At 46.5% G+C, this 17,038-nt stretch overlaps 2 protein-coding genes across 2 annotated transcripts; one reads left to right on the forward strand and one right to left on the reverse strand.

Annotated features, from left to right (window-relative positions):
- Positions 1-1,617: 1,617 nt before the first annotated feature.
- On the reverse strand, positions 1,618-2,451 carry LRRC10 (leucine rich repeat containing 10). Its single transcript, XM_040553157.1, has one exon. The coding sequence runs from the start codon at positions 2,449-2,451 to the stop codon at positions 1,618-1,620; it is 834 nt and encodes a 277-aa protein (XP_040409091.1).
- A 5,801-nt stretch (positions 2,452-8,252) lies between these two features.
- LOC121068101 (cathepsin E-like) lies at positions 8,253-15,955 on the forward strand. The gene is made up of 9 exons (XM_040553170.1): positions 8,253-8,360; positions 8,516-8,693; positions 10,127-10,244; positions 10,794-10,912; positions 11,087-11,286; positions 11,952-12,074; positions 12,738-12,882; positions 14,744-14,842; positions 14,927-15,955. Exons 1-9 carry the CDS (start codon positions 8,305-8,307, stop codon positions 15,104-15,106), a joined length of 1,218 nt encoding a protein of 405 aa, XP_040409104.1. The 5' UTR covers positions 8,253-8,304; the 3' UTR covers positions 15,107-15,955.
- The last annotated feature ends 1,083 nt before the right edge of the window (positions 15,956-17,038 follow it).

Consider the following 17,038-nt stretch of genomic DNA (forward strand, 5'->3'; position numbering starts at 1 on the left):
CAAATTGAAAATACTGTTAAGAGTAGTGTTAAAAACAAACCTTTAAAAAGCAGGTGAAAGTGTATCTTCCTCCACCCTCTCAGATAACTGGAGTACCAAGTTAGTTCCGCAGGAAATGAAACACTGACCGTTGATGTTAAGAAAGCCCCAAATTTTCATCCCATTGAATGATTTCTTTTGTAGAAAGAAATTGCTGGAAAAAGACAGAGAGCTTGGAAAGTTAGTTCTAAAGAAAGACAATTTAGCTCAGTGAGAATCTAGTACACTTTATTTAATTTAATGAATATACCGAGTACGCTATGTGGGTACCAGCCAGATCCAAGCGCGCACTTCATTTAACAAGGCAGCCAGCGCTAAGGGAGATTATATATTTCCAGAGAATTTTTCAAGAATGTAAATGACGTTAAGCAGTCACAAACTGGCATTGACTCAAACCTTTTATGGGAAGCCAAACTGTCACTTCTGTGTGCCGTGCTGGAAAGACAGTTCCACTTGACAAGCGAGGGAGAGGGGGAAGTGGCTGCTCTGTACCACCAAGGGCTCCCCACCCTTCTCTAAAAAGCTGTCTTCCACCAAACCCAGCGCTCAGTGCTATGGAATCAAAAGCTAAAAACGTAAAGTCACTTTGAGCCAGGTTTCTATTCTGTGCTACACCATTAAACCAAAACGCACTGGGAAGTTCAGTGCATTTCTAAGGAAATCTGAACAGACCTGAGGTTTGCAAGCACCCAAGTCCAGCAGCACCCTGCTGGAGTTCATCGGGTAAAGCTTGCCTCAGCTTCAGTTTCTGTGTAAGTCTGAAGGCGCAGGCTCCCAGCCTTACATTTCCTTCACGCACGTTATCTCTGCAACGATTGTGGTTCTCCCATTTTAGTCAGGGCTTTCTGCTACCGCATCAAAACTCAGCACGTACAGCTGCCCTCACAGGCAGTGGGGTCGGCTACGTAAGACCGATCATAAAAAAAAAAAGCATGTAGCTTTCCTCACTGTCATTTGAAATGCTAATTAGCAATAACAAAACCAGAGTGGTCACAAATTTTCCAGGAAGAAGACAGCAGCTGTAAGAGGAGAGTTCTCCAGTACGCGTTGCTTCCTTGATAGTGCAGCCAGGGCTCCGCTGCCACGTACCACGCGGTGGGCAGGGGAACCTTCGAGCTGTTACTTCTGCTGCTGCCTTTCAAACAAGTCACTGAGACAAGTGCCGTGGGTTACTTTAAAGCTGTAGCTCCCAGCAGTGATCTTCACTGTGCATGGTGGCTTCCAGCTGGGCTTGGACACCTCAGAAAGGGTAAAGGAGGGAAGGCGAGCCCACGGGGTTCCCGTGGGTGGAGATCAGCGAGCCTGTACGTGCTCTGCCCAATCCACCACAGGAAACGTAAACCCTGCTGTCAGCTCCGAGTGGTCCCCACAGAGGGGGAGAGGGAGAAGTCTTTGCTCTGGAGAGCGTGCAGAAGAGGGTGGCTGTAGAAGAGCGTTTTGCTCTGAACTGATGCACCTACCCTGAGGTCTTCCAGGCGGCACGATGCCTTCTCCAAACCAGCAAGGGAGGGATGGGCAGAGTCTGGGCAGCACCGTGGGTGTGCTGCCACCTCTGCTGGTGGAGGTAGCTGAGCAGCATCACGACTCAGCTTCTGGCTCGGGCTTGTCAATAGGAGGTGGTGACGGTCTCTCATCAAGCGTGATTTCTATCACTGCCCCCGACCGCTTGCGGGGTTCAGGGCTCTCCTCCGACCATCTCCCCACCCTGCGCACCCCTTTGGCCACTTTGGGTGCGTTCCTGCAGGGGTTGTGGTCGTAGATCACCAGCTTCAGGCCGGGGAGGTGAGCCAGGCTGGGGAAGAAGCGGATGGCGTTGCGATCCACGTCGATCACCTCCAGGAAAGGCATGTGCAGGAGCACGGGGGGGAACTCGGACAGCAGGTTGCCTGAGAGCCAGATGGTGCGCAGCTCCTGCAGGCCCCGCAGCTGGGTGGGGAGCGTGCGCAGCGCGTTGGAGCCGGCGTGCAGGGTCTTGAGCAGGCTGAGCTCGCACACCACCTCGGGCAGGTGCTGCAGGCAGTTGGACTCGATCCAGAGGGTCTTGAGGTTCTGCAGGAGCCGGAGCTCGAGGGGCAGGCTGCAGAGCTTGTTGTTGCCCAGGTAGAGGATGCACAGCTGCTTCAGCGTGCACACCACCAGGGGCAGCGCCTTGAAGTTGTTGAAGTCCAGCGCCAGGATCTGGAGGTTCTGCAACTGCTCCAGCTCAGGAGGGAGGTGGTTCAGGTTGTTGTCGCTCAGGTACAGCTTGACCAGCTCCCTGAAAGAGCAGATGTGCAGAGGCAGCCTCCTTAGCTGTCTGCCGCTCAGATCCACCATCTTGTCCACTGGCATCTCTTCCAGCTCTTCCAGGAGGTACTTCTGGCAGTCATCAGAGGGCACAAAAGCAACTATGGCTTTCAGGCTGTTGCCCATCCTGGGACCTTCTTTGTGCAGAGACTGACGGGGCTGTGAGGGACGAGGCCAGCCTTGGTTTCCTGCTGCTGTGCACTGGCCTGCTGGTAACTCTGTCTTCCCAATATAAGGCTCTGTTTACATGGCACCAGGCATTAATCTCAAGGGCTCTGAAATGTTTCTGATAACTGAATGAGTGTTCAGTGATGGGGATTACGGACACGATGGCTGAGAGTGCAGGTCTCCCTCCCTGCCTCACACACACGCTCAGGCCCACTTGGCTCTCCCAGAAAATATCCCATCTCCCCTCTTCCTGCATGCTCTCGACATTCTCCAATTTTTCCTCAAACTCTTGCTTTGATGGAAACCCTGTTCCTCTTGGTTTGCTGTGGTTGTTCTGTCTGTGCAGTTGGTGCTGGTGGTGGGGATTGACTGGAGAAAGCAAACACCCCAGAAGACCAAATTTTTAAACTAAAAGGATTAGCTTTAATTAAACTTTCAGTGGAAATGTCAGCTCTAATCTAATTGTTGTTTAAAATACCTGTTAAGACTTGACCGACTTTCCAGACGAGTGGCACTTTTATGGATTTGCTTTGCAAGGTGCCAAATACATAATTTAACAGTGTTACTTGCCACCCAGTACTTATCTCAAACCTTTAACAGAAATACTTGGCAATCTGCTACCTTTAGCTGCTCCAGTATTTATGTTCCTAATTTAACCGTGTTTACTATAGCCTCTGGCACCCTTAACTGTGTAGGGCCTTCTTCATTAGATCGTGTTTTGCTTCTTTTCTGAATCCCAGCTTAATACACTCGCTGTCACAACTGTCCAAGGCTGCTCTCCAGACACCTTCCAACTGTGTTACTGCAATCTGCAGACTAAAACCTGACGAGAAACTGCCATGGATTTAATTACCGCCAGAATTGTCCTCAGTGACTGGACAAAGGGAACCATCACTCCCATTTTTATAAAGGGTAGGAAGGAGGACCAGGGGAACTACAGACCGGTGAGCCTCACCTCTGTGCCTGGGAAGATCAAGGAACAGATCCTCCTGGAAGCAGTGTTAAGGCACGTTCAAGACATAGAGGTGATCCAAGACAGCCAGCATGGCTTCACCAAGGGCAAATCCTGCCTGACCTAGCTGGTGGCCTTCTGTGATGAAGAGACTGTATCAGTCAACAAGGGCAGACCGACCAGTGTCATCTACCTGGAAATCTGTAAGGCCTTAGACACAGTCCCACACAACATTCTTGTATCTAAATCGGAGAGAGATGGATTTGAAGGGTGGACCATTTGGTGGATAAGGAATTGGCTGGATGGCTGCACCCAGAGAGAAGGGGTCAAGGCTCTACGTCTGGGGGGAGGCCGGTGATGAATGGTGTCCCTCAGGGGTCTGTCTTGGGACCAGTGCTGTTTAATATCATTGTCAATGACATAAACAGTGAGATTGAGTGCACCCCACCCTCAGCAAGTTTGCAGATGACACCAAGCTGAGTGGTGCAGTCAATACACCAGAAGGAAGGGATGCCATCCAAAGAGACCTGGGCAGGCTGGAGAAGTGGGCCCATGTGAACCTAATGAGGTTCAACAAGGCCAAGTGCAAGGTGCTGCACCTGGGTCGGGGCAATCCCAGACATGGGTAAAGGCTGGGAGAGGAACTCATTGAGAGTAGCCCTGCGGAGAAGGACTTGGGAGTTCTGGGGGATGAAAAGTTCAAGATGAGCCAGCAGTGCGCGTTTGCGGCCCAGAAGGCCGACTCCATCCTGGGCTGCATCCACAGAGGGGTGGACAGCAGGGCAAGGAAGGGGATTGTGCCCCTCTGCACATGGAGTGTTGTGTCCAGGTCTGGGGCCCCCAGCACAAGAAGGATGTGGACTTGTTTGAGTGGGTCCAGAGGAGGGCCACAAAGATGCACCTCTCCTATGAAGAAAGGCTCAGAGAGCTGGGGCTGTTCAGCCTTTAGGAGAGAAGATTCCGGGGAGACCTCATTGCAGCCTTTTTATACTTCAAGGGGGCTTATAAAAAAGATGGAGGGTGACTTTTTACATGGACAGATAGTGGGAGGACAAAGGGGAACAGTTTTACACTAAAAGAGTGGAGATTAGATTAGACGTGTTATTTTATTTATATATTATTATATATTTATATTTATATATTATATATTTTATTATATATATTAGAGGTGCTCAAGGCCAGGCTGGATGGGGCTTTGGTCAACCAGGTCTGGTGGGAGGTGTCCCTGACCATGGCAGGGGGTTGGAGCTGGGTGGCCTTTAAGGTCCTTTCCAACCCAAACCATTCTATGGTTCTATGATTCTGTGAAATATGATGTTAAAAGCGGTGACTATTTAGATGTGACTGTGCTGTGTGAGCTGTTCTCCTTAGTCTCAGCAAGACACGTGCCATTCAGGTCAGGAACACTCGTTTTTTCAGAGCAACCTTCCTGTCTCTTGTGCTTTGACCTCTTGTGCTGCTGCTGATTTAAGCTTTCTTGTGGATTGTCCCACAAGTGTGTCAGCCATGGCTATGTCATGGTCTTTGGATTTGAAAGCTGGCAGTGTTTAATGTCGAAGCAGCCTTTCTGGCAGCTGGCTGTTGTCTTTGCTATCTGCAGCTCATTGCTGCCATTTTCCACGCTTACCATAACTTAGGGAGGATATTTTCTTCAATCAATCTGCAGTCACTTTCCAGGAGTGCTACACAGTCAAAACACATGGTATTCTTGGAACAACAAAATGCAGAACAAACAGAAGATTGAGAAAAAGGCAGTATCAAACAGTCAAGGTGGCCTCATGATCTCTGGTCAAATCTGATGATGCAGAGCTCTCCAATCACTTGCTTTTAAATGCAAACCAGCTCTTAAATATGAATTGGGTATAGACTATAGGATGTTTTCTAGTATGTGCGCTGTGCAGATGTGATGGCATGAAGTGTATAGAGGATTTACAGGGGGAGGAGAGCAACAGAGAGGGGCAGGTGGGGACCAGCGTAGCAGTGGGATGGAGAACAGTGAGCGCTGCAACCTGAGGGCTGTAAAACAGCACGGAAGCTGGGCAGCATATCAAGCCTGGAGAACAAGGATACACTGCAGTTGCCCGTGGCCTTGCTGTGGAAGAGTGGTGTTGAAAATCCTCTCACTATGGGGGTGGGAGGCGCTGCCCACACAGCCTGCCAGCTCTGAGCACCAGTCTGCACCGAACAGGCCTCACTGGGCCGCTGCTGCCTCGGTGCTCCAGCACTGCGCACCCTGCAGAGGCCTGCCGTGGGGCACGTGCCCCGTCTGCTTTTCGCAGGGCCACCTTCCTCAAGCAGTTACCCCGGGATGTGTTCTGACTTCAGAACAGTCTTATGGCCCTCAGCAGGGCTTTCTGCCATTTCTAAGAGGCCGTGGTGCCTTCTGAAGACCGCCTGCTCTGCTGCAGGTGTGGAGGAGCAAATGCACTTGGCAGAAATAAAAAGGGCTGAGTAGTAAAATTTACACCCCTAACAAAGGTGTGTCCCTTAGGCAAATCCCTTCAGCTATCCTGCTGATCACAACAGCATAAAACTCTACGTAAGAGGATGTTAATAATGTAGTTTAGATATATTTTTCTTAATAACCCATGTATAGAGAAACAACTTTGCAATATACCTTATGTCTATAAACACACATTTTTTTTTCTTTTTCTTTTTTTTCCTGCTTGAATTATTTCTACTTAATGAACCTTTTAAGCTCCGGGAAATTACTTCTTAGGTATCCTCTGCATTGTTGTTTAATCATTATTCCAGTTTATCAAAAAAAGTCACGATGACCTTTTGTTGCTGCATTTTGTACCTCTGTTGGTTAAATGAAAGCCTGTTTGGAACACCCTGTGAGATCAGTGTACTTGGGAAAAAATAACCTTCATGTTGTGGGATAATAAAGGCCTACATTTGCAATAAAATGAACAATCTTGATCCTTCTGAGAATTAGTGACTTTGTGGAGGACATGAGGCAGAGACAGTTCCCTCTGCAGACCCAGAGCAGTATTTTGAAAGTCACTTCGTCTTCAGAGTCACTCCTGATGCCCTACAACACGAGTATTAATGACTTCCCAGAAGCATTTGTGGCATTTGAGGAAAAGTTCAAGCGATAAAAGCGTTCAGCACAGGCGTTGCCTTGCTCTTGTCAAAGTGACAGTGCCGTACCAGAGGGCACGACATCAGCTCTGCTTCACAGAGGGGTTTCTGTGGGTTTCTTCAGAAATGCCGCTGCTTTCTGAAAGCTCACTTATGGCCACATCTCTTGCTCTGTGTGGAGCTTCACTCACTCTTCTCATTTGAAGCACAAAGGTCCCGCAGCTCAGTGGCTGGGATGGCTGCTGGACGGAAAGCACAGCTGCTTGCTGAAAACTTTTGTAAAAATGTCTGAGTCGAGAAAGAACAGGGAACCCTGATCAAAGCTAGACAGCTCAGAAACATCACAATAAAATGTAAATCGATATAAAAGTTGTGTGTTACTATTGCATTTTTGAGATTTTTTTTTCTTTTAAACCAAAGATTAGAATAGAAATCCTGCTGCTTTCTCAGAGCCAAAGCCCTGCACACAGCTGTGGGACCACTCCCAGCTCAGCCTTTGCTGAGAATGGCTTTTTTAGCCCTTACAGTTTTGGAGGTAAGTTTGAAAAAGCAAAACATGTATTTCGAAATCCATAGGAACTAAAAAAGTGAGATCTACGTTTGTTAACTTTAAGGCTCTCATGTCTCTCTTTAGTCAACTTGACATAGTAAGTCAGGGGGCTTGAAGGAACAATTTTTTAAAAATGACTTTACTACATGCTGAGAATTACTTAATACACATGTATTTAAATTCTGTGACTGGCGTTTAGACCCCTTCTGTGCTAACGTTTGTTCTTTTTTATTTGTTTTTTTCTTTACTGGAACATCAGTATTAGAGTGTGTGATGACTCCTTATTTTTGCATGTTGCTGCCATTCATTCTTTGTAGCACACTTTCAAAAGATTCAAAAAGTCTCATAAGCAAGTTGTAGGCTCAGTGCTGAGCCTCCTCCTAGAGGGCTAACGGGCTTTGCTTTGCCACCTGTCAGATCAGAGTCTCTTTTTGACACCATTACTTTTCTGCCAGGCTGACGTGAACCCAAACGCCAGGCAGGGGTGGGAACGGTGAACCTCAGGAAACTCTTGGGTAAATCGACCCGAGTGAGTGCTTCCAAATATCCTGCTGAAACGTGCACAGCAAAGCCTCAGCTAGAAACAGCCTTAGCAGCTGCGTGACGGGAGAAAAACACTGGCTGTTTATTACTGTGTGTTGCAGGCTGTCATCTTTTTGACTTAGAAGACTTTTTTGTTATTTCTTTGGGGTGGCAATCACACTTAGTTCAGACCAGAACTCATACATAAACGGAGAATTAATCTTCAGTTGTTAGGGGATGGCTTGTTACAACCAGACCAAATGTCCATGTGCTCAGTCCTGTTGAAATGTCTCCATGTAAAAGTGAAACACACATATACATTTTGTCCACTTTCTCTGCCTTGGACACTCCTGGGCTACTAAAGCATCACTAAAGCAAGCTTGAAAAGCAGCTTACACTCTTTCCCATGCTAACAGGAGCCAAACTTCCCCTGTTTATTATATTTATGTGAAAGAAACTAATGGTTGTTAGTAAAATGTATTTTTGGTCTAGACTGTGCCCTGGTTATCAGTGCCCAGCCTCGCTGAGCACCAATATTTACACAATCCAGCAGTCGCTCTGAGAACAAATTCATCAACTTGCTGCCAAAGCTCTGACCTCCTGTAATTGATTGACCTGGCGAACGGCCCTCTGCTAGCGACGAGGTATAAAAAAGAGAATTCCAAGTAAATGAGTGTCATCAGACTCGGAGCCGGCTGAAGACATGAGGGTGATACTGCTGGCTGTGGTTTACGTCCCCTTCGCCGTGGCTGTGGAACGGTAAGAGCTCGCACCCCGTGTCTTAGCTGGCTGCCTGGGGTGACCCATGCTTAGTGTTACCCAAGGTCTCTGAAAAGATACTGAAGAAAAATAGTGTATGAGAACTCTAGAAAGGAGGTCCAGCTAGACTTTGTGTATTTCTTTTATTTGCATAGCGTCCCGCTCATTCGATTTAAATCTATCAAGAAACAACTTAAAGAAAAGGGAGAATTAGAAGAATTCTGGAGGAATCACCACCCCGATATTTTTGCTCGGAGGTACCTGCATTGCTTCCCTGCAGATATTACTCTATCGGTAGGAACCGCTTCAGAAAGGCTGTATGATTACATGAATGTAAGTACGGTTATGGTAAATGCAATCATACGAACTCTGTTCTGTTGAAAGCAGATTTTTTCCCCCAGCACATTTGAAATCAAGTCTCTCAAAGAAATTATAAAACTTGAGAAGGGAGGCTCATTTTAGACACTGGATCATCAAAAAACAGTGTGCTACTTCACAAAATACAAAATAGATATATCTAGGTTAACATGGGACCTGGGCAGAAAGCTGATGTAATCTAGCAGTGGTAGTCCTCTGACGAGTTTAATTTTTGGATAGATCTCTATTGGTCTTCAGTGGGTCTCCAAACAAATGTGGAAGGTTTCCCTCTATCAATCTTGGTTCAGGATTGGGTTTTTAGTAGGAGAAGCTGATTAGTTCATTTAGCTATATTCTATTTATCAGAAACTTGGATCTTTGCATTTTATAAAATATCCCCCAAATCTCATTTATCTGGTCACGTGGAGTCATAAATCAGTGATAACAAAGACCCAAGTAGAGTTTTTATTTTTCTGCTTTATCTTCTCAGCTTAATATGTGTTAAGGATTTGAGACTGACCTAGGTCTCTAAACTGAGAAAAGAAAGACATGAGTTTCTTTGGATCTCACACAGGCAAGTCAACAGGTCAACCATTTTGTAAGCTGTCTTTCTTGGCTTTAACATTTTGTCCATTTGTCCATTCTGTGGACAGCATATTGAGCTTCCCCAGCATATTGAGCTAGCATCAGAAACGGTTTTGTGTGGGATGGTTTTTTTTTTTTTTTTTTTGACCAAAGTGACATAGTGCTGTTTTACTTAACAGATTAATCAATAAATGTTTGATATAGTGAGGAATAGCATCCTGCTCTATTGCTGTTACATGGCACACAGGCTTGCATTATGGTTATCTCATTCATGTAAACTCTGGGGTCAGAAACTATATTCAGAGTATTAATTAACAAGCATGCACTTGAAGATACTTATTCAAATATTTGTATCGCTACAAACAACTTGGCACTGGGTAGTGCTTTTCTATCTGCCTTTGAATTCCAGAAATGCTTCTTCCTAAAAATAGGTCTCTTAATGCTGAAGTGCTCTTTCATGGCCAGATATGGGCACTTAGACACTTGCAGGCTGGATGTTGATAAGCTCTTCACTTCAGCATTCACGTGTCCGCAGATTATCTTCAGCTGATGTCCAAGGGCAGTCAGTGGTTCCTTTATCCTCTGGATGAACTTTGTTCACTACATCAGACCCAATCTGTAGAATAGAGTTCATTTTTCACTTGAAAAGTGAAAGCCAGAGCCAGAAATGATTCCCCACCTGGCAGAGGTGGTGTGCGCTCACGTTTAGCTGAAGTTGCACTGCAGAGCTTGAGGAGGTGCCGCATCGTGCGTCAGGGCCCGCCTGCCCCTCCGCAGCAGCTGCCAGGGGGGCAGCGCAGGGCCGACCACTTTGTCCCCCCCAGGCGCAGTACTATGGAGTTGTGAGTGTGGGCACGCCGCCTCAGAGGTTCACCGTGGTGTTTGACACCGGCTCGTCCAATTTTTGGGTCCCTTCCGCCTATTGCATCAGTGAAGCGTGCAGTAAGAAAACCTTTTACCATCCTTCGCGCTCCTCATGTCCTGGGTAGATTGGCCTCAGCCAAGCACAGACATAACTGGCAATTTACTTGTTTATTTTTCTATTTATGCCACCTGTGAGCAAAATTTGGAAGAAGTCCAAAATGTTGCTCTCTCAAGTTGTCGGGAGTTTGGGAGGGGAGGGTCTGGGACAGCTCCGAAGGCCTCCCTCGTCACGCCAGCTTGCTCCCCCGCTGCTGCCACCCGGCCTCCCTCTGCACCACGTGTGAAAGGTGTGAAAATAAACCTGGGGGGGAGCAAGAGATAGCTGCGGGAATGTTGAGTTTTGTTTGGATTCCCTGCTTCCATTTAAAAGCCAAAATAAAAAAAAAAAGATAACCCCCCCAAACAAGGTATTCTGGGTGTCTGCAGGGGGACAGGCACCTCTGTTGATGGCTTCCTTATAAGAAAAGCCAAATCTGCCTCGCCTGCATCTCGGCCAGTTCTGTACGGGGGAGGGGGTGAGTGGCCAGGACCTTCCCTTGGGGCACAGGTATCGTCTGTTCTGTGCAGGGGTACACCAGAAATTCAAGTCCTTTCTGTCGGACTCGTATGAGCATGGCGGGGAAGCCTTCTCCTTGCAGTACGGCACCGGAGAGCTGCTGGGCATCGCTGCCAAGGACACGCTGCAGGTGGGCATCCAGCCGGGAGGGGTGTCAGCCAGCAGGGCAACACCAGGCTACTCAGGTTCTCTGCACTACCTATAACAAACGTAGTGAATTCATCAAAATGGACCTGAAACATGTCTAATTTCTTGGAACCGATGGTGCCCTTACTTCCGCTTGTTCTTTTTTCATACTGGACAGATCAGTAACATCTCCATCAAGGGACAGGACTTTGGCGAGTCCGTGTTTGAGCCAGGAACAACCTTTGCCCTTGCCCACTTTGATGGCGTGCTGGGCTTGGGATACCCCTCCTTAGCAGTGGGCAATGCTCTGCCCGTGTTTGACAGCATCATGAACCAGAAGCTGGTGGAGGAGCCAGTCTTCTCCTTCTATCTGAAAAGGTCAGTCTTACAAGTGACAGTGCCAAATGAGAAGCAAATGTACTTTGGATGTTGATGGAGACAACAGTGCAGCTGTATAAATCTTCCATTCCCGAAAGTAATTTCCCCTGTTTTCCTCTTCTTTTTTTTTTTTTTTCAATTTTCCTCTGGGGAAAAAAAAAAGTAATGAAAGGGAAAACTGTGTTGGGAGGGGATCATCAGTTTTTGGACAGACAGTTCTTCTTGCTGGAGCTGGCCATAGACAAAAGAAAAGTTCCCAGCTCAGACATGAAGCTGCTGGAAGCTTCCTTATTGCCAGTGGAGATGAACAGAAATGCAGTGCTACACCCAAGTGGCCACATTTCAGAAGAGAAATTTTCCCTAATCTGAACCTAGCTGTAACTCCACCAATTTATCTAGAGTTTATTCTGAGGTGAGAGCAGTAGCTGGCTCAACCTGCTCCTAGTGCCTGCCTTCAGCCCTTGGCAGCCTGCAGTAAGTTTTCTGAGATTGCTTGGAGGCTCCGAACCGGGATCTATTTGGTTATAATTCGGAAATAATCAGGTTCAGACATCCACACCTGAATTTAGAAAGGTCTGTGGTTTGTCCTTTGCTTTCTAAGTGTAACCTTGTAGGTGTACGCTGACATACGCCCATGTTGCTGCTAACATGTGTTCTGCTTCCAGAGGAGATGACACTGAGAACGGTGGTGAGCTGATCCTGGGGGGGATAGACCATTCCCTCTACAAAGGCTCAATTCACTGGGTCCCAGTCACTGAGAAAAGCTACTGGCAAATACATCTGAACAAGTATGTATGTATGTGTGAAATATGTGGTGAAATTCACCTCTTCAGGTAAAGCACGCAGAGGCAAAACCAGCTAGCAATACAGATGCAGGAGGACTTGGCTGCAGTGTTTCATCTTTGAGGCCCTCAAAGAGGGGGCTTGCCAAGATGGGTCTGAGGATTACCGGCTCTCCAAGTCTGCTGTGACATGGGTAGCTGGTTTCTGGGAGAGTATTTTTAAATGTTTTAACGTGATTCACCAATGGCCAAATTGACTCTTGGTGGACTATTCAGTGAAGTGGATGTGGAACCAGGAAACTGAATCCAGCTCTAGGTCCTGTTCTAATCTTTCCTTGGTCAAAGTAGTTGGTGCCCCTTTGCTTGTGCTTCATAACAAACACGAGGATACACACCTCATCTTGGGTGGGGACACGTTTGTCAGCAGGCAGCAAATGGTTGGGGCTGCAGGAATCCAGAGAGGGAGAAGTGGGCCCACAAATGAGAAGTCTTCCTAATGCTGCTTCCTTTCATTACTTTGCTTTTAAAGACATTCTTGACTTTTAAGATTGGGAAGGCTTGGTATCTGGTTTTAACTGCAGGCTGTACTTCAGCTGGCAATGATGTGTTGCTCCAGTCACAGTGTGACAGTCACAATTTGTTTAAAGATGCTTTGTTTTTTGCTTGCAGTATAAAAATCCAGGGCCGGGTGGCATTTTGCTCCCACGGTTGTGAAGCCATCGTTGATTCAGGCACTTCTCTCATCACCGGTCCCTCTTCACAAATCAGGAAACTCCAGGAGTATATTGGGGCAAGTCCATCACATACTGGAGAGGTAAGCACTGTGCAGCCAGAAAACAGACAGAGGAGAAGAGAAACTGGTATTTGGTGCAAAGAGCTTATAGGGTGGAAAATAACTGAAGTAATGGATCACAAAAGTCAGAAAAGGCCCACATCTGCAGTCCTTTGATCCCCACACTCCTTTCTGGGGGTGTTGCATGAGCTGAGGTGCTCAAGGTGGGGCTGGTCATCAGTGATGTCTCTGTGCTGCCCTTCGTATCCTCTTGGTGTTAATTTTCTGATCCCTAGCAATATCTGAAGCACCGAGGTAATGAGCCTGAGGTGACTAAACTGACCCATCTCCAGGGAGGGGACAGCTTATTTTTGCAGTGCATTATTGCTGGTCTTTTGCTGACTCCCACAGTTAATACTACCTTACTGTGGCTCCAGGATGTACAGTTCTTGTTAACTTTGCTGACTCAAAATTGCACTTTGGAGAAAATTAAGAGTGTTACTTTTGCCCAGTGCACCAGGCAAAGATCAGAGAGAAAGTAAGCTTTTAATCTGCCTCCCTTTGAAAGAGGAAGACCTGGAGTTACTTCTGTGTAACTTATGAGGCTTCTGACTTCTTTTTCAATTAAATGTTAAATTTTGTTTCCATTCAAATTTTTCAGATACATGTTGAACAGTTTGTTTTGATAACAAGTTATAATGGTACATACTCATGAATATAGATAAAATATGTATTTCCAAAGAAGTTATATTAATATAACATAAAAAAGAAACAGGTCCTTTCTGTATACAGTTATCTACTCCAATGCTGAAGTAATAGCACTCAGCTGGCATCTCAGATTCTGCAAAAAGGAACCCGAAAGCAATACTTTATGTGACTGTTTTTGTGGCAACGACAGACATACTAAGTATACTGGCTCAAATGTATCCTGGTGTAAGTGGGTGCATCTGTCAATGATTTTACCAGAACTTTTATCTCTTTCCAGCAAGGATTAATTTGCTCTGCATGTACTAGCTATGTAAATGAATTATGTCTTGCTTCTCATATCTTGCAAACCATTATATTGGCTCTGTTACTCTTATCCTCTGTATCCCATGATTTATTTTGTTCTAATGGTCTGACACCTGCTAGGTATACAAAAGATTTAGGACTTAGTTTTCATTAAGCAGACTTAACAACAAAAATAAAAGTAGATTCTTCCTTATAGGAAGCTCCTAAAACAATGACTTTAAACTATATAGTTTGCAGCAAAGATCCCTCTGGGGCTTGGAGCATTCTGCAGTGCCAGTTGTTTCATAAAATAGCTAGAGAGGCCAGGAAACAATCTGCTGTGTTACTGTAAGTGAATGTATTATTTATAGAAATTAATGGACATGTCAGAGTTTAATTCTTCTTATTCTGTTCTTTAAATCCCACTCCAGGGCACAGTAAAGTATAAAGTGCTGTGTTCCTCATAGGCTTTTTGGATAAGTCTTTTTTTTTTTTCCCCTAAAACTATCATGTTACTGGAGAGAGTACATGGGACCCAGTCCCAGCCAGGGCATTGGAGGAGTTTTGCTCAGCAGACCTTGCTTATTTCTTCTTCACTGGGGCTCACCAGCTTGGTTTTGCTTCCAAATTGTAAGGGAGAACATCAGAGTACCCCTTTACCCCTTTGGAGCTTGCAGTGATTTTCATCTTCCCTAAGTCCCCAGGGGCATTGGTGCGGGTGATCTAGGCTGCTAGACTGGTTTGACCCAGTGTGGGACCTGCAAAGCTGGAGGGCAGTGTTGGGCTGTAAGTCAGCCTGATGTTGTTTCTCTGTGGTAAATTCATTGTCAGCTGCAGCAAAAAGCTCGAATGCAAAGGACAGTGTTTCATAAAAGCCAAATCAATCACATCTCAACCAGTGCATTGCTCACAGTTTCTTGTAGATTGCAGAAGACTGTCCAGCTTGCCCCACATCAGCTTCACCATCGGGCACCATGAATACAAGCTGACAGCAGAGCAATATGTTGTGAAGGTGCGTATCCTCCCGGCTCCTGGCTCCCAGCTCCCGAGCCAGGGCTGGAAGAGACACTGCAAGGAAATGTGCTTTCCCCTCCAGGAGTCTATCGATGACCAAACCTTCTGCATGAGCGGCTTTCAGTCTCTTGACATCACCACTCGCTCTGGCCCGCTCTGGATTTTAGGAGATGTCTTTATGTCTGCCTTTTACTGCATTTTTGACCGCGGGAATGACAGAGTGGGATTTGCAAAAGCTGCTCATAGGAAGGATTATTACTGAGTTGCAACAGCATTTATTCTGCCTCAACCCGAATGCTGTTGTAAAGATCTTCAGCAGACCTGTGAAAAAGGACTATAACTGAAACTCTGAACCAGAATGTAGTCACCCCTCCCCAAGATTTCAGGGTTTGGGATGATCCTTGTCCCAGATTACATAGTTTGGTTCAATCTCTATATATTTACAACCAAGACATATTTTCTTCCTGAATAACTGATGAACACCACAGCTCTCTAAACGAAGACAGCTCATCACAGCTCGTTGCACAGATCTGCAAGAGAGCATGAAGGATAAAAATGCTTAACAGTGCAAGACCGACGAGATGGCAGTTAAGAATGGGTGAAACTAATCCTGGTCTGATCTGTTCTGGGTACTGTTTCTTCTTCTTGTGTGCTGTTTCCATCTCATTTCCCACTGACTTTCTTTTCCTCATTATGTTCCATGTTTTGGCATCCTTGTTTCCTTGGTGCCACATAAATTCCCTTTATATGGTCTTGCTCCAACCGATTTATATGAAGAGTTGGACTGATCCCTGTGTGATCACCGTGTTCTCCCCTACCCTTGCAGACAACTTCCTCTCAAACCTGCTTTTCCCGTGTTTGTTCTCTCTTAACTCTTCTTCTCTTTGGGGTCTCGGTGTTCAATGCTGCCTGACACCTCTGCCCTTTGGCAGTTCAGACAGCTGGGAGCAGCATCTATCTGCATTGCAAAAAACAGATCACAGTCCGTGCAAGGGGAGCTGTTGAGCTTTCTACAGATGATTGAGCCAAAGAAGATCCACCTGAAAGATACCCACTGAAATATTTGTTTTGGTTGCTAAAACTGATGCTGCCCCTGTTCATGTGAATAAAATTTGACCAAGCAAAATCTGCTTTCTGCTCAACACTGCCTTGTTTTGCATTTTCTTGCAGTGGTTTCCGCACTGCCAGGGCTGCCTGTGCTGAGGGGGATGAGAGGGTCAACAGCAATTGCATTTCCAGCTTGCTTGGTGGCCTGTGGTGGGGAAATGGGATGTGTTGGTGCTGCTCTTCTGTCCCTAAAGCTGAACAACGTCTGTGTGTGAAAAGCTCTGAGCAGGTTTACTGGACTGGTGGGAGAGGCCATGTACATGAAGAGTCAAGTCCTCTCCGTCAGGCCCAAATGGCACGTTATCTCCCACCTCCCCTCACAGCCAGGCCTGATGCGAGATGAGGGCTGCCGGGAGGCAGCAGTGGTGGCAGACATGGCCGGTGTCCCTGGGTCGCATCTGCGGTGGCACTTGGGCAACCCCATCCCCGAGCATCGGGCACCTCCCTGGTGGACATGGGCCCATGGTTTGGGACCAGCCGGGTGGAGGCCATGGCTGGGCAGGGCTGTAGGGCACTGGGGACAGGCCCTGCTTCAGCATCCCCGGCGCAGGAACTGATGGCCTCAGCTGCCACGTGTGTGGATGTGCTCAACACAGAGCCAGTGCTATGCCCATTGCAGGCCTTGGCAGGGTTACCATCATGGGGTCTTAGGTTTTAAGGCTTCAGTTGTAAGACTCAGTAAGTACAAATAAAGATAGGCGGTTTGTGTGTAGGTATCCCTGAAATATTGATCCTGCCTTCAGGTGTGGAATGCTTTCTCTCTCTGGTGCGTTTTCACAGCTCTGTATTTGCAACTACATCATGTTAGACATCTGGTATCGCAGCTATCAACCTGCAGCAACAATAACTCATCTGCCATTTGTTTCTTTTTACAGAAAAGATTATACTGTATGGTTATTGTTTATTTCAGGATTATTTTGTCTTATCCTCTCTTTATCCAGATCATTCTTAAAGAACAGCGTGACTGTAAGCAAACTCCTTTGTCTAGAAAACTTCTTTTTCATGTGTATGTGCGTGTGTGATATACCAAACATCTATGAACATGTATCACTCATTTAACAGCAGCTGGGTATTTCTGTTTTCCTGT

This window comes from Cygnus olor, chromosome 1 (assembly GCF_009769625.2).
Source record: "Cygnus olor isolate bCygOlo1 chromosome 1, bCygOlo1.pri.v2, whole genome shotgun sequence".
Taxonomy (NCBI): Eukaryota; Metazoa; Chordata; class Aves; order Anseriformes; family Anatidae; genus Cygnus; species Cygnus olor.